Source organism: Phycodurus eques, chromosome 9 (assembly GCF_024500275.1).
Source record: "Phycodurus eques isolate BA_2022a chromosome 9, UOR_Pequ_1.1, whole genome shotgun sequence".
In the NCBI taxonomy this organism is placed as follows: domain Eukaryota; kingdom Metazoa; phylum Chordata; class Actinopteri; order Syngnathiformes; family Syngnathidae; genus Phycodurus; species Phycodurus eques.
In genome coordinates this window covers 19,808,986-19,832,724 of record NC_084533.1, presented here as the reverse complement: position 1 = coordinate 19,832,724, position 23,739 = coordinate 19,808,986, and the positions used below count along the sequence as shown (strand labels likewise).

The 23,739-nt window shown below is 40.5% G+C and overlaps 1 protein-coding gene across 3 annotated transcripts in view; it reads left to right on the top strand.

Annotated features, from left to right (window-relative positions):
- LOC133407807 (protein phosphatase 3 catalytic subunit alpha-like) overlaps positions 1-23,739 on the top strand; it is a 47,479-nt gene that overhangs the window by 11,074 nt on the left and 12,666 nt on the right. For all 3 annotated transcript variants that reach the window (XM_061686067.1, XM_061686066.1, XM_061686069.1), the window contains exons 2-7: positions 8,266-8,466; positions 12,356-12,480; positions 15,628-15,739; positions 20,527-20,672; positions 22,603-22,742; positions 23,603-23,680. In XM_061686067.1, the coding sequence (XP_061542051.1) occupies positions 8,266-8,466; positions 12,356-12,480; positions 15,628-15,739; positions 20,527-20,672; positions 22,603-22,742; positions 23,603-23,680 (802 nt within the window). The remainder of the gene's footprint in view (positions 1-8,265; positions 8,467-12,355; positions 12,481-15,627; positions 15,740-20,526; positions 20,673-22,602; positions 22,743-23,602; positions 23,681-23,739) is intronic.

Below are 23,739 nucleotides of genomic sequence, written 5' to 3'. Positions count from 1 at the left end.
TGGTCCTGTCAGCTGATCTGGGTCATGGATGGCTGACAAACACACACACACACACATCCACACAAACACACACACGCGCAAAAACACAGTATTTATTAAGAGTCACGTAGCTCCTTTCTCAATTCTCAAACACCCCATTTTTTGCACCTCTCCTTTTTTTAATGGATTGGACTCATTCTTTCATCCCCCACTTCATCCCTCTTCATTTATTCATGCAGAGCAGCAGAATGAAGGATCTTGGAAGGTGTGTGTGTGAGATCATGTAAGATGAATGCAACCTACATCTAATGTATTAAATACTGACACACACACTTTTCATTCTGCTAGATGTGCCTGCATGGATGAACAGTACATACAATGTTGCACAGTAATGAGGGATACTCACTTGTCTATTGTACATATACTGTTAAGTGTTTTTGCAGTTTCACATGTCATGTTTACTGTGCTCTAAGCCTCACAAATTTCAAATGTGTATTTATGAAATATCTACTTGCTTTTTATACTTATTTTCTATTTAATGAGCAAAAAAATTAGGACATCTTCAGTTATGTCTTCAATCTCGCTGTTCTCCATTGCCGTCACTTCCTACTGCAGCAGCCTCGCTGTTTGTGAATAGTGTCCTATGATGCTAAAACTAATGAAATATCCCTAATTGATTTTAGCCATTATAAATAATGGGAGGGTGGATTCTGATCAAATTTTGCTCCAGTTAGGGTATTTGACCAGCCCAAAGAGATTTAGGGGCTTTGGCTAAAAGCCGTGTCATGGGTTCGTCCTCGTTGTTCTGTGCTGTTAGATTTTTGGCTGAGCTGGCAGCTTTTTCACTTAATAGATTCCATTCAACACTTGGGAGTTCAGATGTGGAGAGTGGGTCAAAGGACATAAACAGAAAAAAGTAGCGAAAAGTTATCTCCTATTTCTTTGTACAATAGTTGGATATGATTGCCTCTATTTCAATGGGAAAGTATTTTTGTTTCTATCACAAACAAAGTCATAAAAAAAGGTAACATTTTAAAAACTCTCTCCACACTTATGACAGGACTAAAAGTCCCATACAGGAGTAGGACAAATTGGGATTTTGTGGTAATATCTTGTATTCTATGATAGTTTGTCAACACAGTCACATTTGCTTTTTACGACACTAGTAGAATTATTATTTGTCGGGCTGAAACTAACAATTATTTTGATAATTGAGTAATCTGTCGATTATTTTTCGATTAATCGATAAATACATTTCCATCCCTTTATTAAAAAACAGGACATTATTTCAAATTAACAGCAAAGAAAATGCACAAACATAAATTGATTACTGGTTTGGTCCGTAACATCCCCCAGAAAAGCAACAAAAAATCATTGTCGTCCAAAGTAAAAGCTAATGTTTCCAAATTTCTTATTTTGAATAAAAACAAAGCTAATCATTCTGCTTTCATGGAGGACTACAGAAAGACGTAGTCTCTCCGGGCGTGTCCTAGAGCATCCCCGGGGTCTCCTCCCGTTGGGATGTGCCCGGAACACCTCAACAGGGAGGCGTCCGGGAGTCTTCCTAAACAGATGCCCAATCCACCTCCTCTGGCTCCTCTCAATGTGGAGGAGCAGCGGCTCTACTCTGAACCCCTCCCGGATGACCGAGCTTCTCAGCCTACTTCTAAGGGATAGCCCGGACACCCTGCGGAGGAAACTCATTTCGGCCGCTTGTAGCCGGGATCTTGTTCTTTCGGTCACGACCCACAGCTCGTGACCATAGGTGAGGGTAGGAACGTAGATCGACCGGTAAATAGAGAGCGTCGCCTTTCGGCTTAGGTCCATCTTCACCACAACGGACCGACACAAATTCTGCATCACTGCAGACGCTGCACCGATAGTTAAACATTATATGTCCAATAAACAATGATCATTCATAATTATCAATATTTTCAGAGCTAATCTTCAGGTGGTTTGAGAAACAATATAAATAGTGTTTCTGTCTTCTACAAATTATCCATCTATTTTCTATGCCTATTGCCATTATTATGGTAGCGGGTGCGCTGGAGCCAGTCCCATCTGACTTTGGGCGAGAGTTGAGGTACACCCTGGACTGGTCGCCAGCCAGACGCAGGGTACATTCTGTCGAAAAAGAACCATACATACTCAAATTCACAACTATGGACAGTTTAGAGTCCAACTTTACCTAACATGCATGGGTTTGGAATGTGGGAAGAAGCCGGAGTCCCGGAGAAAAGCCATGCAAGCATGGAGAGAATATGCAAACCCCACAAAGGAATGCAACGATTCGAAAATCAAACTGTGAGGTACACGTGCTAACCACTAGCGCACCGTGCTGTCCCTTCTGCCAAATATTTCTGCTATAACTCTTGTCATGTATTCTAAATGCAGCACCTCCAGTCTTTCATAAGAGTTCATATGTTTTCCCAATACCATCTGTTGCAGCACTCTGAAGTCAGGCACCTGTATTTGGGATCATGTCAAGAGTGAAATATTGAGTTTAAGTCTGTGAATAAAGTCTAGATAGGCTGCCTGCCTCAAGGGCACCTCAGACAAAATGGCACTTCACGCCATTCCATACACGACAGAAGATGTTCCCAGTCTGGTCCACTAGCATTATAGACCATGATCCCCCTTGGAAAACAACAGAGATGCTAATTATTACAAATCAGTGCAGCATCAAAAATCATTTTGAACCTGTTATTCTTTGGTAAAATACTACAAACTACTCCATCACCCCTGCCAGCTCCGTATCCTATCTGCCCATTCCATTTACTTATCTGAGTCCCACAGATGTGCACTTTTGCCATCGTCCTTGTGTATGTTTTTTGGTTTTGTTTTTTGTTTTTGGTACTGTGTACCTAATATTTGTGTCATTGCATTTGCAATTCAGATTTTATTTACTTGGTCTGCTTTGTTCAAAACTTTGGTCAGCATAGGATGTGTTTAAAATGTGCCTATCAGGACATGCGTGGAGGTGTTACCCCCTTCCACACCGATGAGTAGGTTGGCTTGTCACTGATATTATACACAGTGTTGTATGCATAACTGTTTCTAACATCATAAGAAGTGAAAAATTGTAGTCAATTTTAAATCTCTAATAGCCATTATCCCTCAGCTGTTGGCATGTATCATGTACATGTGTATTGTACAGGCCACTTAAGGCCTCAATAGAATCTATCGCTGTACTTAAATGCAGTATAGTTTAAAATATGAACTGCAGCTATACTATGGTGAAAGGCCTACTGTTGCTTATGCTCTGTTAAAAATGTCTGTGTGTCACTGTTATATCTTCCATGTAGACGGTGAAAACCTTTGAAAATGGAATGTTCTGTGTTGGCATGCGCAAGTGCAGTACAGTCAAAAAACAAATGGCTAACCTCTGATCTGTTGTTGTGTTTGTGCTTGTAAAACTTCTCCCCAAAAGTGTACATTTTACTACACCACTACTGCGACTGACAAAGTTGCATTAGTTACACGCTTACATGCAGCACTTAATTGTGGTTGATAAAAGCACCTACATGTCTTTCTGAACTAAAACAAAAAGGAGCTTGCGTTTTGTAACAATGTAAATGGTCAGCAGCTGGGTGAAAAGGGCATTTACGGTAGATCTGAATTGGTGCTAAGTTCTTTCTTTGCCAAGTAAATTTTTCACAGGTATAGTTCCTCTCCCTGAGTGTCTGTCTCTGCTGCTCCTGATACTCTCATACCTCCCCTATTTTTCACACTAGGCTTGACATTTACAACTCACACAACTCACACACACTTGCACACAAAAGAATTGCACACACAAGCTTTAGTTTTGCCTCAAACCAGGAACATGCTCCTGTTGAGTTCATGTATACTGTATGTACTAGCTGGTGTTCCCTCGTACTAGAACAATACAGCATGGTGCAGACTAGCACAGAACAGTACATTACTGGACTATGAAGTTGAGTCACACACTGACCACAGCTTGTTCTCGTTTTTCAGAACTAACTCTGCAGTCACACGCATGAGTAACTTTTACGCTCCTGTGTTTTCTGTCAGCCTGGTGTGCACAAACATTTTCAAATATTAATCAGTCCCTACCTGAAAAGCCAAAGATGGCTTTAGCACTCAGTGTGAAGCGATGGAAAGCAGACTCTCCAGTTTGGCAGCTGCTGGGATGTGTCAGGGTGCTCCGGTGTGTTGATGTGTTGTATTCATTCTTAAGGTGATGTAATGCCGCTTTTCTATTGCACAGTACCTACCAGTCAACTCGTTATTTCCACTGTCAAAACCGCATAAAAGGCCCTCGGTTTATGATGAGTTCCGTTCCTTTTTTGATGTAAGTTGGAATGTGCCGTAGTCTATCATTAACCCACACTAACACAGTCTAAATGTCACAATTCAGTCAATATTTGGATGAAAAACACTTTAGGCCATACAACCAGAAGTGGGTAAGAACGCGCTAAATTTACTCCGTTACATTTACTCGAGTAACATTTTGGATAAATTGTACTTGTCAGAGTAGTTTTAATGAGATACTTTTTACTTTTACTCGAGTATTTATGTTAAGAAGAAACGGTACTTTTACTCTGTTACAATAATCTACATGCTGTTTGCTACTTTAATTTATCAATAATGTGTGTGCGATCTATTTTTAGACTATCTTTTTTTTTTTTACTTCCTCATCGGGCGCCGTTGCTCCAATCCACAGTGATTACCAGAGTGATGTTTGACTCAAGTTCATCAATCAAACGACACAAGAAAGTCACATGTCCACCCACAAAGTTTTCTATTGGGCTTTGCCGGCCAATAAAAGTGAGTCGTGACAGTCGTGACAGCCGACTCGTGTTTACATTACAGAGGACGAAAAACAACAGCTTTAACATGCAGCGTAGTTTAGTCACTGCCCAAACGTGCATAAGTCAGCCCACTTCTAACTTGAGAAAACACCTTGCGGTAGTTTGCAGATGTTTTTGCTGTCGTTTTGGCCGTGCATATGGCAACATTAGTACAATTTTATGGTCACAAGTAACTGTAAAACATGCATCTTGCTTACTGTCTCTCTCTCTCTGTCTCTCTCTCTCTCTCTCTCTCTCTCTCTCTCTCTCTCTCTCTCTCTCTCTCACACACACACACACACACACACTTTATCTATAAATCTGGTCAGCAAACAGCTTCTTCATTCAGTCATTTTAGTGGATAAAGCAAATAATTTTTCTGTAAGGCCCTACGCATGCCCCCTCGCCCCCTCCAAAAAAGATACAAAAATAAATCATTTGAGTTGTACAAATTCTATCGAGGTCACATTAATGGTGGAAAACGTTTTAAAATGATTTATCTTGGACAAAATTATTTTACAACTCAAAAACTGGTATTTGAAAAGGGGTGTGTATACTTTTTATATCCATAACAGCTTTATTCCTGTTATGTAATCTGCCTGGTGAGCCCACAGTATTGTGTTTAACAAGTGGAAATAATACAATATAAGACCGTTTCTTGGAGATTCATTTGCCTTAATGTTATTTTACAAAGATTTTATTTGATAAAGATTTAATTTATTATACGTGTGAATATTCTCAGTCATCCACTTCATTTCATTCTCAGGGCATTGAATCGATCACACTGGACTGTTCTGTTTGTCTAAGAAGACTTTTCGCCTCTCATCCGAGCAGGCTTCATCAATTCATGCAACATGAATTGAATTATGAATTATGTTTTAGATTAAGAGATATTGTTCAGCAATATCTGAATTTTATTTTGTTATTTTTATTTTATTTGACATTCATGCTCTGATTTTAAAAACAAATCAGAAGGTACTCACTAGTTACTCCGTACTTAAGTAGTTTTTTCACTGAGTATTTTGTTACTCTTACTCAAGTAATTATTTGGAGGACTACTTTTTACTTTTATTTGATTCATGTTATTCTAAAGTAACACTACTGTTACTTGAGTAGAATATTTGGCTACTCTACCCACCTCTGTATACAAGTATATTGAAATGCAATGGAAAACAGTAAGTAGGGTGGTGAATGAGCATGCTTTCTTCCGTTCCTTCCTTTCGTAACCTCAAAATGTCACAATTACAGTATAGTGAACCGCTGCTATTTGCTATAGCCGATGAGTAACGATACCCACCCACAAAGGTTTGTGGTGGGAAATTATTTTTTTTTTCTATTAGAGAAATGTAAATTGACTGTTTGTTGTACTAGAGCGGCTCCAACTACCGGAGACAAATTCCTTGTGTGTTTTGGACATGCTTGGCAAATAAAGATGATTCTGATTCTGATTCTGATTCTGAGAAGGCTTTGGGCTGACTAAATGATACTCCTCCCCTCACTTCTTTGGCACAAGGTGCCACAAGATGGTGCCAAAGCAATATTTATATATTGCAAATGGCTTTGGCCTGAGCACAAAAACTGCAAGTCGGTGAGTTTTTCAGTGTAACAGTAGATTATTCTCACACCGAGCATCATCCTTGACCTCAAAATATTGTTAATCAGGACTGTCTTAAACCCAGGAGGTCTGGTACTACAAGGTGCTATTTCTTGTATGTGGTCAGATGGGTTTCAAGCGTGTTGTGGTGACACAGTTTGGGTGATGTAAACCACTGCTGGTCACTCTCTTATAAAGATTGGTTAATTGCTGTGTCAAGTCACCCTTGAGGCGACACAGCTATAAATGAACTAAAAACATGCTGCTCTGTGTGTGTGTTATGGATGCCGCAGTATTATACTCCATAGTCTCCACTTTGTTGCTGCAGTCCTTTTTCTTGCTACTCTGTCTTCTCTTGAATAAAAATTGTCTGATTATTGAGAAGTGGTTTTCTCAGGCTCCTGCCAAACCAATGTGAGTAAAGCATTGCAGGTACTGTACAGTGGGAAGGGGTTTTTAGTCGTACAGCATATGGTGATATATGAACCATTTATTGCCACCAGCAGGCTTTGTACAACAATTCAACTTTTTCATGCGACTTCCATCCATCTACTTTCCGTACTGCTTATCCTCACTGGGGTTGCGGGCGTGCTGGAGCCTATCCCAGCTGGCTCTGGGCAGGATCATATAAACATATGTAAACAAACAACCATTCACACTCACATTCACACCTACGGGCAAATTATAGTTTTGGGTTGGCCTACCATGCATGTTTTTGGAATGTGCGAGGAAAACGGAGTAACCGGAGAAACCCCACAAAGACACTTGGTGAACATGCAAACTCCACACAGACGAGGCCAGATTTGAACCCGGGTCTTCAGAACTGTGAGCCCGATGTGCTAACCATTCATCCACCGTGTCGCCTTCATGCAACCTGTGGCTATAAATTGTATTTTAGTTTGAGAACAGCACCAAATGTAGCCATGTGATAAAGAGTTTGGAACTTGTTCCTTTGTAAAATGAAGTTTCTTGTTCCTTTGTAAAATGAAGTTGTAAAATGAAGTTTCACATTAAAAATACAGTATTATGGCCGACATCAGTGTGAACACTTGTTGCTTGTTCACAGAATCAAGATGAGAGAGAGGCAAGGCAATCAAAAAGCAGGAGGACTAATCACAGACAGGTCAAGAGGAGTGCAAAACAGGGACAAAGTGGCAGAGTGAAAGTGTGTGTGTGTGTGTGTGTGTGTGTGTGCGTGTGTATATAGTGAGAGAGAGCCAGGCCTACTTTTAGCGTGTGATCTAGGCCATTATCTGTGTTAGCACTGATGGGGCTCGAACAGGCTCAGTGGATTCTGAGTAACAATACCTTTTATTACCTACGATCTCATGTGTGTTCATGTGTCCCTGTCACCCAGAACCAGTCAGGCATGTTAATGCTATTGTTCCATACATTGTTTACGCCTCTGCCTTTTGTTTCTTGCCACCGCTCGTTTGCTGTGTTTTCAATGGACCTTGTTTTTGTGTATGTGACTCCTCACGTGCAGCTGTGCACTCACTCTCACTGTATAACCCCCGTCGTCAGTCAACCCCCCGTGCTCCAGCAGCGGCCTGAGGGCCTTCATTATGTAAGAAAGACATTACTGCAGAACAGAGGCGGGAGCCATTACTGCAGAACAGGGGCAGGCAACCCTGATAGCTGTGGCAGCCCCTGCTTCATTACAGTATGCCTTACCCTCCATAACTCACGCAGAGTCAAAGCGTGCAGCTCCAAAATGAAGATCACAGGGGCCATATAATGTTTGAAGGCGAGTTTTTTGAAGGAAACATCAATTAATCATGTTCTGCCCCAGTATTCGCTGTGCAAGCTAGCTCGCTTTTTACATGTGTGAAATCCCTTTATTTCCATCCACACACCTATTCAAATTATCCATCTCTACAGCGGTCCCCTTCCCTCTGGCCCATCGGCTGACCATGAAGGAGGTGTTCGATGCCGAGGGCCGACCGAGGGTGGACCTGCTCAAAGCTCACCTCACCAAGGAGGGCCGATTGGAGGAGGCAGTGGCCCTGCGCATCATCGATGAGGGCGCCGCCATCCTGCGCCAGGAGCGCACCATGTTGGACATTGAGGCACCAGTAACAGGTATTTGGATATTGATGTACAGTACAGCAAATTGATCTGTTATAGGAATTATACAGTAGAACATAGAATTAAATAATCTAAACAACTGCAGGGTAAATATGTATAGAAATTGTTTGTGTATGTATGAACAAATAAGATATCACTCTTGCCCAAAAGGGGTCAGACAAAATATTTAATAGTGTTAACCTACAGCAGAGCCGCGACATTGGTAGCTAGATTTTTTGGGTGGAACATATCTACAGTGAGCCTCTGCATTTTTGCGGTTCAGCATTAGCCAATTCACATATTCGTGGATTTTGTTTTAAACGTATCCGCTGTTACGTGCTAATTTATTTTAAACTTATTTGTTGTTATTGTGCTCAGCTCAAATAAATAATAATATTGCTATGTTTACCTCTTGTGGCATCTTAATGCCAAGCAATCATGTTGAAGTGAGTTGTGGAGCTTCATTTAGACAAAGGTTGTGCTTTTCTACCATCTTGTGGCATTTATAGGCAATTACAAACCCTTTTGGGAAGGTGTTAATTATTCACTGCTTTTCAGTGTTCGTAGCAGGGCTATCCCTCCCAAATAGAAGGGTCGAAATTTAGCGATTAAAAAAACAAAAATGGAGATTTACATTCGCAGTGTTGAATCTCAAATTATGGTAATTTATGTTTTTTTATATAATAAAGTACATACTCAAGAAAATATCATACTATACTAAAAAAAAGGGAAAAAAAGATGCGAGTGACTTGCTGCTGTGTCCCCAAATATAACTAGTCAAAAGTTAAAAAAAAAAATATATATTTACAACATAATATTTGTAAAAAAAGAAAAGAAAAATATCAATATTATAAAATTGCCTTTCTAATTTTTTTAGATTGCTATTGTTACTTTATTGGCTTATGTTCTTCAAATATATTGTCAGTGTATTACGCCTCCGCCAGCTAAAGACTCCTTTATCCTCACGCGGACGGCGACCGCGCTGACGTCACTGCGGCTATCCCTCGCGTAGTTTGCCTTTTTACTCGAGCGCAACCCACGCGCGCTGTTTTGAAAGTGTGCTGCAGTTCTCCTCCAAGTCGGGGGTGTCGCTTCGGCTGGTATCGGATAGGACACCACAGGATGGAGTTTCCTCTGCATTTTTTTTTTTTGCCATTTCCGGTAGCCGCTTTTACTTTCCTTTCAGTTGTCGGTCGCGCGACCGGGGGAGTATAAAGAGGCCTTAAGGAAGACACACACGGGTTAGACATATGCAGCCACACAGCAAAGGGTCGAAAAAACAAAACAAAACAAAACAAAACAAGCAGATTGCATTCACTTTTCAATATGAAACACTGTTCCGTCACACTTTGCTGAGAGACACAACCGGTTTGTTATATGTCTCACAATATCTGCATGTACAGTATTTCCTTGACAGGGAAATGGTATGAAGCAAGGAGAATATGGAGGGTGGGAGCAGAGGATAGATTGAGATTGATGGAGAGCAAAACAGCTTTCTGAAACAAGAAGACAGTCACACTCAGACCAATCCAGACAATTGACACTAGTGTGTGTGTGTGTGTGTGTGTGTGTGTGCGTGTGTGTGTGCGTGTGTGTGTGTGTGTGAGTGTGTGTGCATACGTGCGTGTGTGCTTGCATGCGTGGGTGTGTGTGGGTGTGTGTTATGCAAATATGAGTGGTGAGATGAATTTGTGTGGGTTGTTCTAGTGTAGGAACATTAGTCAGCTTTCACAGGTACAGCTTCCCTAGGGACAAGGGTAGACAGACATGGAGAGATGGTTGAGTATAAGGTGTTTAGTGCAGAGGTTTTTCATCCTGATGGTTGTGGCACAGAAATATTGGTCTGCTATTTGAAGTTCTTCTACAGCTAAACAATCTCAGTCAGAAGACTCCACCTGAAAATAGTAACAACAGCCAGAGTAACAATTTACAGATAAAAGCTGTGGCAAATGAATCCAGGTTTCCATATAATATGGTACTAAAAGACAAAGGGAATCTCCCTGGATTTGCTCTAAAAAGAGCTGATAAGCAGGTGGATAGAAAAAAAATATCACATTAAGGTTGCTACAGTCGTAGACTGCACATGGACTGAAGCAAAATTGTGCACATCTTGAGATTTGTGCCAGCGAAAGGCTCGCTTCACGTGTCTGCGCCAAGCTAGGCGGTGTCGATGCAGCCAGGGTGTGTTCTTTGGCATTCGCCCGGAGTATGTGACAATTTGGTGACTGATGGCTCTATTTTCAGTGATGCAGCTTAATTTTCATGCAAGCGCAAAGTGTGTTAAAAGAAAACAACGCTGCATAATGCCCCCAAAATAGAGTACAAGACCCACAGAGAAACATGGTGGGAGAAGCACAACGCTTCGGCGTTGTATTTTTTGCAGCCCGAATTGGGGCTTAAATTAGAGTGAATTCTGAATAATTCCCAGTTCCAATTTTGGCACAGCATAGGAAGCCTGCAAGAAAGCTGAAGACGAAGAGTATTTTTATCTTCCAGCTGTGTCTAAAGGATGCATCCAATAAACAAAAGAATGGATTCGCCAGCTTCTGCAAGGAAGAATAGAGAAATATTGTGAGTGCAAGATGTGCCAGACTGATGGACTCATATCCATAATAACTGGTACTTCAATAAAGTTCTTTTAAAGCGCGCAAAATCACACAACTACATTTCTCTCCAATAAAATTGATCTCCCTGTGGACGTGAACACAGCCGATTTCAATCACGTCCAATCAAAGCGGCTCCTCTCAGGCAGTTTGAAATGATTAAATTGCGATGAGACGTTCATCATTATGTTAGTACTTACACATTTTGTGACATTTTTGTTTGGTGTTTGGTGAGTCTGATGTAAAACTATTTGATTTTCATCCACATTTGTAGGAGGCCTGATTTCAATCTAAGGATACACGACTCCATGCGTTCTGTTTTCTCTTTATGGGTTATGTCACCGATCTAAATATATAGTATATTATATATGCTGTCGTTGTGTTGACTATTGAAGATGAAGATGTGTGTTTGTGGCTCAAGTTCACTCATGCCATTCTCCATACCAAGGTCAATTGTAAATAGGATAAAAAGAAAAAAAGACAAGAGGCAGAAAGATTCTAACTAGATGGAGGGGCAGACAGATGTCAGCAGTCAAACAGATGCAAAAGATCTAAAGTGAAGTGGCTGCAGAGGGAAACTTGACAAAGTGAAAGCAGACAGATGGTGAGAGAGGCAGATGGGAAGTGGTATGCTGGCAGATCATACGGTCCTGAAGTCTTTCACAATGTGACAGCTTCAATCAAGAAGGCTCATTTGAGGTGGTATAGTACACATAAATATGAAATGCAACATGCATATTTGAAGAAAAGGAGTGGTGTCGTAAAGGTTGGTGCATGAATTGCTAAAACTTGTAGACCAAAAATAAATAGCAGCAATAATTAAACAAACAGATGCACGTGGGGCAGAGCAACACTGACAACATCGACATAACACTATGGGCTCTATTTTTCGTGACCAGCGTAAATCTCCACGAGGGGTGTCAGACCAGGTGTTGGTAATTTCGCAGATGAGTGCAAGGCGGCATATTTAAAATAGGGAGGTTTGCGCATCTGTGGGCGTGAACACACATCAACAATGTCCCATCAAAACGGCTCCTCCCGTTCACTTTAAATGCGATGAATAATTGCAGTGATCCATGCATTGTTACTCCTCTTGGCCGGTGTGGCAACAGACAATGTGATTGTATACTCTTTTTTAATCCAGAATGAGCTGGTGATAACCGCTGGTGACTTAAATATGTCCGGTGGCAGGGGATGGCCACCACCCACGTGTGTTGGGAATTATTGGGAAAATATTTTCCGGTCAAAGTTCGATCAGCAACCATGATGATGCTATGCATACCGTTATGTGTCATTCTCAGTGTGTGGAGACATCCACGGCCAGTTCTTTGACCTGATGAAGTTGTTTGAAGTGGGAGGTTCCCCTGCCAACACGCGCTACCTCTTCCTGGGGGACTATGTGGACAGGGGCTATTTCAGTATTGAGGTAAGAAAGCATCTACTGTGCCCCACTCTCTTACTTAAGAAAAAGTACAAAAGTACACACTTATCAATGTACTTAAGTAAAAAAGTAAATCTACATTTTCCAACCCAATGATAAAATACATATAGTGAGATTTTTGTATCTCTTCAGATGATTGGCATGCTTTTTCTGGGGGGAACAATGGACAAAACAAAACTAAAAACAGGTTGTCTTGAATGAGAAGATGAGCATTTATTTGTACTATTGAAATAATGTTATATACAACATAAATAGTTAAAACTGAAAAAGCTAAATTTGTATCAAACACATTTATTTGCCCACTGCCAATCATTACACGGTAGTGCTGGGGTGCAGACTAAATTTTGTCGAAAATGAGCAAATTGTCTTTTTTTAGGGTTTCTTTCAGTTTTGTTCTGGCTTTGGGGAAATAAATGTGTTTGAAATATATAAATAATATCTTGGTAACAATAATCTTGTAATGCTAAAATAAAACTAAATAACAATGTGTAGTGGAGACAACGTTCCCATCAAAGGCAATGCATGTATGTTGACACAAAGCATTTCTCAACCAATTTTCATGATGTTAACTTTTTAATTTTTTTTGTCAATGTCAAAGCATGTGATATTAATAGTGACCATTTGAAAAAAAGAGCCCCAAAAATATTCTTACCTTTGAAAGGTTATTCCCAGTTTGGCATTCTCTTGTTGTGATTGTACGGCGTATGTGCATTCTGTAACCGTTTTCAACACAACGTGCAGTCATCTTTGTTATTTATGTTTTCATACCATCCACAAACATGGAATGCACCGACTCTTTGGCCCTACTAGCTTAGCATCGCCTTAGGCACTAGGCACGTAACTCAAAGGGGCACGTCATATCTACCTATTGATAATATCTATGAGCCATGCGTTTAACTAGCTTTATTCCGGTGTCTGGTTTCTCAGCGTTCTGTTTTTTTACACCGTGTCATTGCTAAATTTTAATCATCATTGTCATTTTAAAAGTAGAATGTCATTAAAACGTATGGAGTACAAATTACAGCTATTTGTGTTTAAAAAGTAAGGAGTAAAAGTGAAAAGCCACCAGAAAAATAATTACTCAAGTACAGATACCTGAAAAATCAACTTAAAGTAATAGTAACAACGTACTTCCCACCTCTGCGAATAACGGCCTTTATTTATAGATTAAACCATAACTATACCACAAACTATGACCCCAAAACCCTTTAATAGCATTTCAAACACTTATAAACATCACCAAACATTACTGTCCCCTTAGAAATTACAATAAACAGCTTCCAGCTAAGCACGCGCATACACAATGTGCAGTACCTATACATACACGTCAACAATAAGGATGATGATGATGATGAATAACTGTCATGTTGCAGTCCGGTGTAAAGCAATGAACATTTGACTGTTCATCAAAGTGCAGGAGTTACGTACATCGATGGCTCTGACGCTCCTGGGGCAGCCTGGGCTAGTGGAAAACGCTGCTGCATCATTGGCCGAGGTTTTGTAGAACGGCCAGCACTTCGGTGTTTATTGACATGACACCAATTGGATGCACGCATCCACCGGTGGTCGTTGAAAGGTTTAGTGACGTTCCACCGAGCTGTTGTTACGGATTCCACTGGTTTCGATGCTGTGTTTAGTCCCAGTTTGGCAAAACTATCGTGAGCCAAAACAACTATAGCAACATGGGCGCTGACATCTTGCACTCCTGCTGACTGTCGATCACAAACCTAACATGGCTGCTATTAGCTTTATGATTCGATGAGCAACTGTGTGTAGGCGTAAGTTTCACCTTCTACCTTCCGCTGTGGAAGTGTGGTTGAGCAGAAGTTTTTCTTAACCCTTTTTAGGGTGTGTTCTCGATCAAAGAAATGCTACAATTGCAAAAAAGTGTTCAGCAAATAACGGCCCATAGTTTCCCCTTGACCCCCAAAATCTGCAAATACCTCAGTTTGTGAATGCCAAACTGCAAATATGTGGGGGTCCATTTTATTTTATTACTCAGGTTGTAATTAGCAATGCCAACTGAGTGACCAAAGTGTTTTTCTTATACGTGTATCCACTGACTCGACTGATTCAGATAATGCAGTAAAGTTCTGTGTTGGCACATTTGGCACAGTATTTATTTTCACTGGAGGAATGATGTACTGGTCTCCTCACACTAAATTACTGAACTTGAAACTGGTTTGTTTTTGTTTTTTATGAACAGCTGCATTATGGACAGCTGCAGAGGGTGACGAACAAAACATGCAACACCTCACTCACAGAGCCCCCAATTCAACTCATAAACTTAGTTCATTCATTTTCAACAACACTGTGTAGAACCAGCCAAATTCCATTATTTAATCTATTTTTATTTTACTGTGTAAAATAATCATAATTAAAAGTACTTGAGATTATTGCTGAACTTGAACATGTTTGCCATGCAGCTGCCATACATAGATCAAGTGAGCGTGTTCAACATCCCCATATGCTGTTTATTGAGATTTTGCTGCAAACAAAAATAGGAAATGATTGGATTGGGCATTTGTCTCTGTACAATAGTTGTTAATGCATGAAGGTATTTCTGTGATCGCATTGTCTGACTGAAGTGAGCCGTGATGAGATGAGTGTTATGTCATTGACAGTTTAGAGGGAGGTGAGCAATATTTAGTCCACCTTTGTTACACTCATCAAGAGCAGATAGAAATCATGTAGAGCAGTTACTTTGAAGATATCAGCTGGGACAATATTTATTCTGGATTCAATTTATTTTAGTTAAATTTGAGTTTAATTTGCTTTGTTTCAGTTGATTTAGACGTATTACTCCAAATAGGCCATTGCTATAGGAACATGGCCGCCATATGAATTCCAAGACTAAATAGGCAACCATTTATTATGGATATGATTGTACAAAAACATAACATAATTACTTGACCATACAAAATTAATGTATTTTGGTTGCTTTTGTTAGTGAAAATATTCTACCATAATCCTAGTACTGTAGTTAATGCAGCACAGATACATTGACATGTTGTCAGGAAGTACTTTGAACAATAATGTATCGATACCTATATCTACACACATACTTTATGTATGCACACATTGTGTCATTAATTTTCTTCTAATTCTCTCTCTTCCCCGCTGAACATTTAGTGTGTGTTGTACTTGTGGTCACTGAAAATCCTCTACCCAAAGACTCTATTTCTTCTACGGGGAAACCATGAATGTAGACATCTGACGGAATATTTCACCTTCAAACAAGAATGTGAGTAACTCATTTGTTCCCTCTAAATGTCACTTGTGCTTTCTTCTTTTGTGTCATTGCCACTTGTGCAGTGTGATTTCTTAGTCAAAAGTTATTCAGTAAAGCAACATAAAATTATTCAGTGTTGCATTTTATTGATTATTTCACTGAAATATAATTTGGCAGCACAGTCCTCCATAGGTTCGTGCATGTTCCTTTCAGTCCAGTGGTTCCGGGTTCAAATCTAGAATTGAGAGTTTGCATGGGGGTATGCCAGCTTCCTTCCAAAAACATGCATGTTAGGTTCATTAAAGACTAAATTCCCCAGAGGTGTGAATGTGCGTGTGAAAGTTTGTTTTGACTATATGTGCCCTGCGATTGGCTGGCAACCAGTCTATCTCTCGCTCAAAGGTCAGCTGGGATTGGCTGCAGCTCACCATTGACCCTTTGTATGGATTATTTAATTTGGTTACATTATTTTGACACAGTTCTGAGCTTCTGGATTTGAATCTCAGCTCTGGCCTTTCTTTTCTTCCCATGGTTTTTTGGGTTTTCTCTGCTAAGACCAGCCTCCTCCCACAGAGTCTAAATTACATCTATACTGTAGGTTTGTCTGTGTGCCCTCTGATTGGCTGCTGAGTAGTCCAAGGTGTACCCTGCCTCATGCCCCAAAATCAGATGGGATAGGCTCCAGCTCACCTACAATCCTGATGATGACAAGTTCTGTAGGTAATGGATAGATTGACTCAGAGAATCTTATGAGCAGACAAAAATGTTCAGAAGTTATTATTGGGGACCATTAGTTTTGTTGTTGAAGCAATTATTCAATGACTAGCCATATGACTAGAATGTCACTCATTTGAGCATATACAGTACTCTACCTCTGCCAGGCCACACTTGTGGAGTTTTGTATTTGTATTGGTTTGTCCATTAATTCATTAAGTTAGCAGGCTGCTTCCTGGTGAATGGCGAAACGCTGCCTGGAGCTAATATAATTCTAGTGGTGCATTGTTTCATTTGTTCCAAAATTACTCAAGTGGTAAATATAAAGTCTTGTATTTGCACATCTATAAATTCCATCCTTTGTGCTTCTCCTATTAAGTCACTTTTTGACTATGTCAAAATGACTACTGTAAAAAAAATTTTTTTTTAAATTAAAACAGCAAAGCTGGTGGATACTTACGCACAGTGCTGTTCATAGCACAGCAATCTGCAATAATCGGAAACGATGCAATGATATGCAATTATCTATGCAATTATATGCCTCTTGCGGTCATTATCTTTGCCGCGCGAAATGAGAACTGCTGATTTGCCTCAGTAGGATTGTTCACATCGAAGGAGGTCAAGAACTAAAATTTTTCCCACAATTTGAAACTATTGCCAGGTGTTTTAATAAAATGGCTGTGACATAATTTGCTTGTGTCAAAATACACAAAAGTTGAATAGTTATAGCAAATGTTACGCACCCTATTTCTTGTCTTGCTGAAATTAGCCTATTTCAAGGGCTTCTGCCCTGACTTATGCAAGTGAGGGACTGTATACAGTACAGTACCTCGCTCCATAATCTGCTGGGCCAATGCCGAGTCTTTTGTTACCATAACAACCAGGGACGGAGCCCTGACTACAGCGGCTTCTACTTGCGTGTGCAAAACCCAGTGTGGAAAAAAAGGCGAGCCCTCACAAAGACAATAAAATTGTTTTTACTCATGGAGGCACCACTTCATACGCTCTGTATGTGGCGTATACACACATCACCAAACACAAATACAATACAGTGCTATTTTCTGTGATTAAAAATGTATTTTGGGGTGGCTGGAATGGATTCAATGGGTTTCAATTCATTTTAATTGATTTGTTGTATGAGTAAATTGAGTTACAAGTTTGTTCATGGATTAAATTACAGTGGACCCCCACATACTCGCAGTTCAGCACCCGTGGATTTGCATATTTTTTGTCTCTTTTTCTTCCAATTGTTTTCCCACTCTTGTTTATTTAATAAAAATTGTTTTGGGTGAATAGAAAAATTTACATTTAAAAAAAAAATAAAAAATTTTACATTTACAATGTAAATTGTTTTACAATTTACATATATTAAAATTTACATATATTGCTAGTATTTTGTCTATATTTTTTGTCTATTTTTTCATATTTTCCCTTTAAATCTCATTTCCCTTGAGGGAGATGGCACATCCATGATGTGCCATCTGCGATTTCTGGCGCCCCCTACTGCTGGAATGCAGCATTACGACAAAGCGGTCCGTCGCTTCAATATGACGTAGACTGTGCCGAGTACAACTGTCCCCGTCTCCCGCTCTCCCAACACCTCACGGGTGAATATACACAAACGTAGTGTATAATAGAGCTGTTGAAACCTGCGAGGTGTAAATAAAATGGGCAAAAGAAACTGTCAACAGTTCAATATCCAGCGTACAAATATGTTTTCTAGCCACTGTGGTGTTACAGTACCTGTTAAAGTCAAGACATACACATAAATATCCGGGTTCCCCCTAAACCATTCAAATAACACGTTACACTTACCATTAGAAAGTAAACATATTATTGTGTTTTATAACTGTACTTAACTATATTTATAATGTTCCGGTGGATAAAAAAGCGAAGCGTCGAGTCAAAACATACACGGCCAGTATACGTACGCACGTTTGTGCCTCTCACCGGCCGTTCAAATAAGGGAGCATCTTTTAAAATAGCGCTCCCACATCCTGATTCTGTTGCAACGAGCTTCTTCAGACTATTAGTCAATCTTTTTATGGTTTCAAATGTGATTAAGTACAACATACTCTTTGTGCAGCATCAAACGCGCATCCACATATCCAATGGCTCAATGTGGGGGATCGTGGACATGGAAGACGTTTTTCTCCTGTTGTCCTGCTCTTCTTCCTCTTTTACCACCTCGATCATGTTTTTCATGTCATGTCTCCGGACCTCAGCTGTATGTTAACTGCGATCGATGTCCGTAGGGAGATTCAGGATTCATTTGTGGCAATTTGTATTATTGTTTTGGTTTAAAATAGTCATTCATTAATTATTGAATGACTATTTTATGCTACAGAAATGCAAAACAATATTTTTTGTAAGCGTTATACAACTACCCTCTGCCCATTGCTATGCAAAACGCTTCATTTCCTTCTACGTCATTTTCAGTGACCAGCGTGGGAAATGAATCGGGCATTCACTAAATATATATCCATCCATCCATTTTCTGGACCGCTTTATCCTCACAAGGGTCGCGGGCATGCTGGAGTCTATCCCAGCTATCTTCGGGCAAGAGGCGGGGTACACCCTGAGCTGGTTGCCAGCCAATCGCAGGGCACATAGAAACAAACCACCATTCGCACTCACATTCACACCTACGGGCAATTTAGAGTTTTCAATGAACCTACCATGCATGTTTTTGGGATTTGGGAGTGTCCCGAGAAAACCCAGGCAGGCACAGGAAGAACATGCAAACTCCACACAGGGGGGGCCGGGAATTGAACCCGGATCTTCAGAACTATTGGTTTGGGTGATTACTTGTTTTTCTTAACAACAACAAAAAAAGCTGTGGATTCCAGCTTTAAGTGCATGTGGCCCTCCATCTCCCCTTTCTTTGAGTATTTTTCATATTCCAGTCTTTCTTTCATCTCGTCCTTTCATTGCGTTCCCAAATAGTCTCTGAGCCTCCTCTCTGACTGTTCTGCCTGTGAATCCTGTCAGAGAGCGGGTGATTAGCTACAAATTAATTTGGCCCTCAATGATTGGCTCAGGGACTTCCTCCTCTGTGTCTGATTGGCCAGGGGACGAGGACGCTAATTTCCCCTGGTGCTCCTGGCGAATAGTGGTCGCCCTCAATTACCATCTGCTGCATGTGTGTCTGTGTGCGTTTGTGTAAGTGTCCTCAGAAATGTTTGTGTGCATGTGTGTGTGTGCATGTGTTTGCTCCTGTGACAAAGAGAGAGAGAAAGAGAAAGAGAGAGAGAGAGAGTGAACAAGAAAAAGAGGAAGAGCTGACACTTGGCAATAATGATCTCTTGTTATACACAAGGCACATGGAGAGGTTGACAATGACACTTCTGCCAGACACACACACACACACACACACACACACACACACACACCTCAAGGCTCGAACAAATGCTACACTGTTCCAATACTTGCCTTGATTAGGGTACGTCTCCTGTGCTCAACCGCTCCCTTTTCCTTCAACTTGCCGCAAATGTTGCCCCATCTTTTCTTCTCTCTTGTATCATTTCCAAACGCCCTCTTTCTCTCTTCATTAAATTATTATCCTGCTATTCTCTCATCCAAAATCCACCCAACTATTCCTTTTCTTCATCTGTCTTTTTTTCATCTTTCCGCTATTTTAATCCCGCGATATTGCTTTTGTGTTGGACGCATTGTCAGGGCCGTGTGTGAAATGTACTTTCAGGATGCGTCCTGTTGGATGTCGTAATACTGCTGCCAAATCAAAGGCATTTTTTTTTTTTTTTTAAAGAACAAAACAATTTGCCTCACGGTGTCTCTATGATGCTTCATGTTCATATTTGGGTCAGATTTTTCCAGACACACAAGGAAAGACTTGAAAGCATATAATACACCTATGCTATGCCTATTGTTTCATCCGTGCATAAATAAAGCACTAATAAAAGTCACATAACACTTTCAGTCCCAGCTTTGATCTTTCAACGTATTCTATACCTTTGTTTGAATCCAATACGAAACACTCAGCGTGACAAACTGGCTGTTCAAAGCACAATAAAAATACATTTGGAGCCTCTCTCTTTCTCAACTTGTGTCCAATCTCCCCGCAGGTAAGATCAAGTATTCGGAGCAGGTGTATGACTCCTGCATGGAGGCGTTTGATTGCCTGCCCCTGGCAGCCTTGATGAACCAACAGTTTCTCTGCGTGCATGGGGGCCTTTCACCGGAGATCCACACACTGGACGACATCAAAAAGGTACACACGTCCACACCTCCAGAAACACCTTTGAGTTTACCTCACTCTGCTTCGTTAGCATCAGTTGCATAGATTTTTGTGATTTAAAAAAACAATTTAAGGTGATAACTACAAAAAACAGGAGGAATACACATATCCATTTTGGATGCTGTTTTCTGAGCTTTGGTTACTCTCTCAGGGCCATATTGTCCTGTTCATGTGTACAGTAAGTCTGTTTTTTATGCACCTGACTTACGCACCTTCAAAGTACACGCATTCTGATTCTGATTCTCCTGTAATGACTTCAGATGCACCGTCTGATCGCGGAGCACGGACACCGGGATAGTGAGGAAAACGCTTTAACGTCCATAAAATCCAAAATATTGGGGCGATCATTCTAAGAGGTTGAAGTGGGTTTAAACAGAGATGTCCACATAAAATTTGGTAACAATTGATTGGCGTTTTGTGACATTTAGTTTATTCTTTAAAGTGAGCAGATACAGTAGAGGAGCCTCCAAAAGGTCTCCTCTAGCAGGGTACACCCTTGCTAATCACAAGGCACCAATAGACTAGCAACCATTCACACTTGTATTCATACCTATGGACAATGTAGAGTCAATGAACCTAAAATGTTTTTCGGAATGCGGGAGGAAGCTGGAGTACCCGGAGAAAACCCATGCAAGCAGAGGGGAAACATGAAAACTCCACACAGAAATATCATTACAGTAAATATTTGTATGAAAAGGGCACGACTGGTCAGCACATATGCCTCACAGTTCTGAGGACCGGGGTTCAAATCCCAGCCCCGCCTATGTGGAGGTTACATGTTCTGCCCGTACCTGCGTGGGTTTTCTCCGGGTACTCCGGTTTCCTCCCACATCCCAAAAGAAAACATGCGTGGTAGGTTGATTGAAGACTCTAAATTGCCCGTAGGTGTGAATGTGAGTGCAAATGGCTGGCGTCCAGTTCAGGGTGTACCCTGCCTCTCGCCCGAAGATAGCTGGGATGGATGGATTTGTATGAAAAACACATCTAGGCCATTCATATAAAACAATCAAATGAAAAACCATTCAGTACGGAGGAAATGGTGCATGCCTTCTTGTGTTGCTGGGCAAACTAACCTCGAAACGTTATATGCGTTATACTTTTTGATGCTATAAAATTACTTCATAATAAATTTATTATATTGACATTCGGCATGTTATATATTTGCAGCATCTTAAATCTTATCTGAAGTTATGTTGATTACATTTTAAACGAACGCCTACTTTGAAGCTAACTGGTATCATAGACAAGACTAGCTTTTACTTAAGCAGGGGAATCAAAATAAAATTTCAAGAATTTCACGTTTGGTTATGTTGATTACACCGCAAAACTATTTGGGACATTGGAAAAAAATGAAGGCTGATTTTAAATCTCCTGAAAGTGTTTAGCCAAGAAGATCTTTTTTTTTATATATACACCTTTCATGAAATATTGCACTTTAAAGATAATTATGGACTTTTTATGTTACGCAAGCTAGCAGAAGTCCACATTTTCATATACTCACATGTTTTTCACATCTTAACTTCTGTGTTGTGTATGCATGTTGTCTTATAAGCAGTGCTAAATAAAACACTAAATGCTGAATAAAACAAAACAAACAAAATCCCGCACGAGGGCAGAGACATCGTGAGAACACACACTTCCTCATCATGGCAGTGTTTCCATAGAGAATCTGCTGGTTTGCAATCATCTCGCTCCTGTGTGGTGGGGGTTGCCATGGTGATGATCTATGGTTTATGTGTGTATGTGTTTGCTTTTCTTTCCTGTGATTTACATGACATGTGCTGGTGTGTCTGTTTCTGTGTCATTTAAAAAAAAAAAAGATGGGTGTATTCCTCACAGCCTTCACATGTATGAGACTTACATGATGTCCATTGTGTTTTTGTGTGTCGATTGTGTGTCCTAGTTGGACCGATTCAAGGAGCCTCCGGCGTTTGGGCCCATGTGTGACTTGTTGTGGGCAGACCCACTTGAAGACTTTGGCAATGAGAAGACCCAAGAGTACTTTGGACATAACACAGTCAGAGGCTGCTCTTATTTCTATAGGTAAAACCAAAAGAACCCCCCACCCCCCAATGATGTTTCAATTGTGATGACTTGAATTTACAAATCAGAAGTCCCATACATTTAAGGCGGACTTCAAGCTATTGGTTTGGGACCATATAGTGATGAAAAGAGAGTGAATCCTTCTGTGATCCAAGATCCAATAACCATCACTAGGATTAGCGCCCGAGACACAAAATCTTGGCCCATTCACACACACATGGACACACAACAGAGACACAGACACACTGTTATGAGATTAATCACATAAACACAGCTCGTTCGCAAACACATGCACCCAGTTCTGTTTCGCCATGAAACGATATCCCACAATCCCAAGGGAAGCTGCACGGGTCTGTTGCTATGACGACTGGCTACCCCTGCCAGATACAGAGTGATATTATAGATACAGTGAGAGAAGAGGGAGAACAACATAGGAGAAACGCATGATGGTGTTGGTGGTCAGGAGAGGAGATAAAAGATGCACATAAAACTGTCAAGATGGAGAAATCTAAAGAGACAAGATGCACTTTGTAGAGGAATGAAGCTCCCTTTCTATTTGTAGTGCTGTTCAAGGTGTCGAAATTGTTAGTATGACATGTTATTTCTGGCAAAGGCCATGATTTTCTAAAAGTTTAGTATAAGCTATTGTATTAATGACATTGTGACATTGGCATAGCATCCATGGGCTCAGTCGCATTCGGGCTGCCTTGAACCCCGTCCAGGTTTTACATGCTGTATTTCTATTGCTCGTAGAGTTGATAAAACTGATCTGTGTAGTGTGCATTATATTTTATGGTGGTGTCATGGCTTTTATTCAAATTCACTGACTTTTATTTACACCTCGCCTTTTGCTCTTCCAGTTACCCGGCAGTGTGTGAGTTTTTACAGACCAACAATTTGCTTTCGATCATCAGAGCGCATGAAGCACAGGATGCTGGGTAAGCTGACCGCAGAATGTATGATTCTGCATTTTTTTACGGTTTAAAAGCTAAATTTA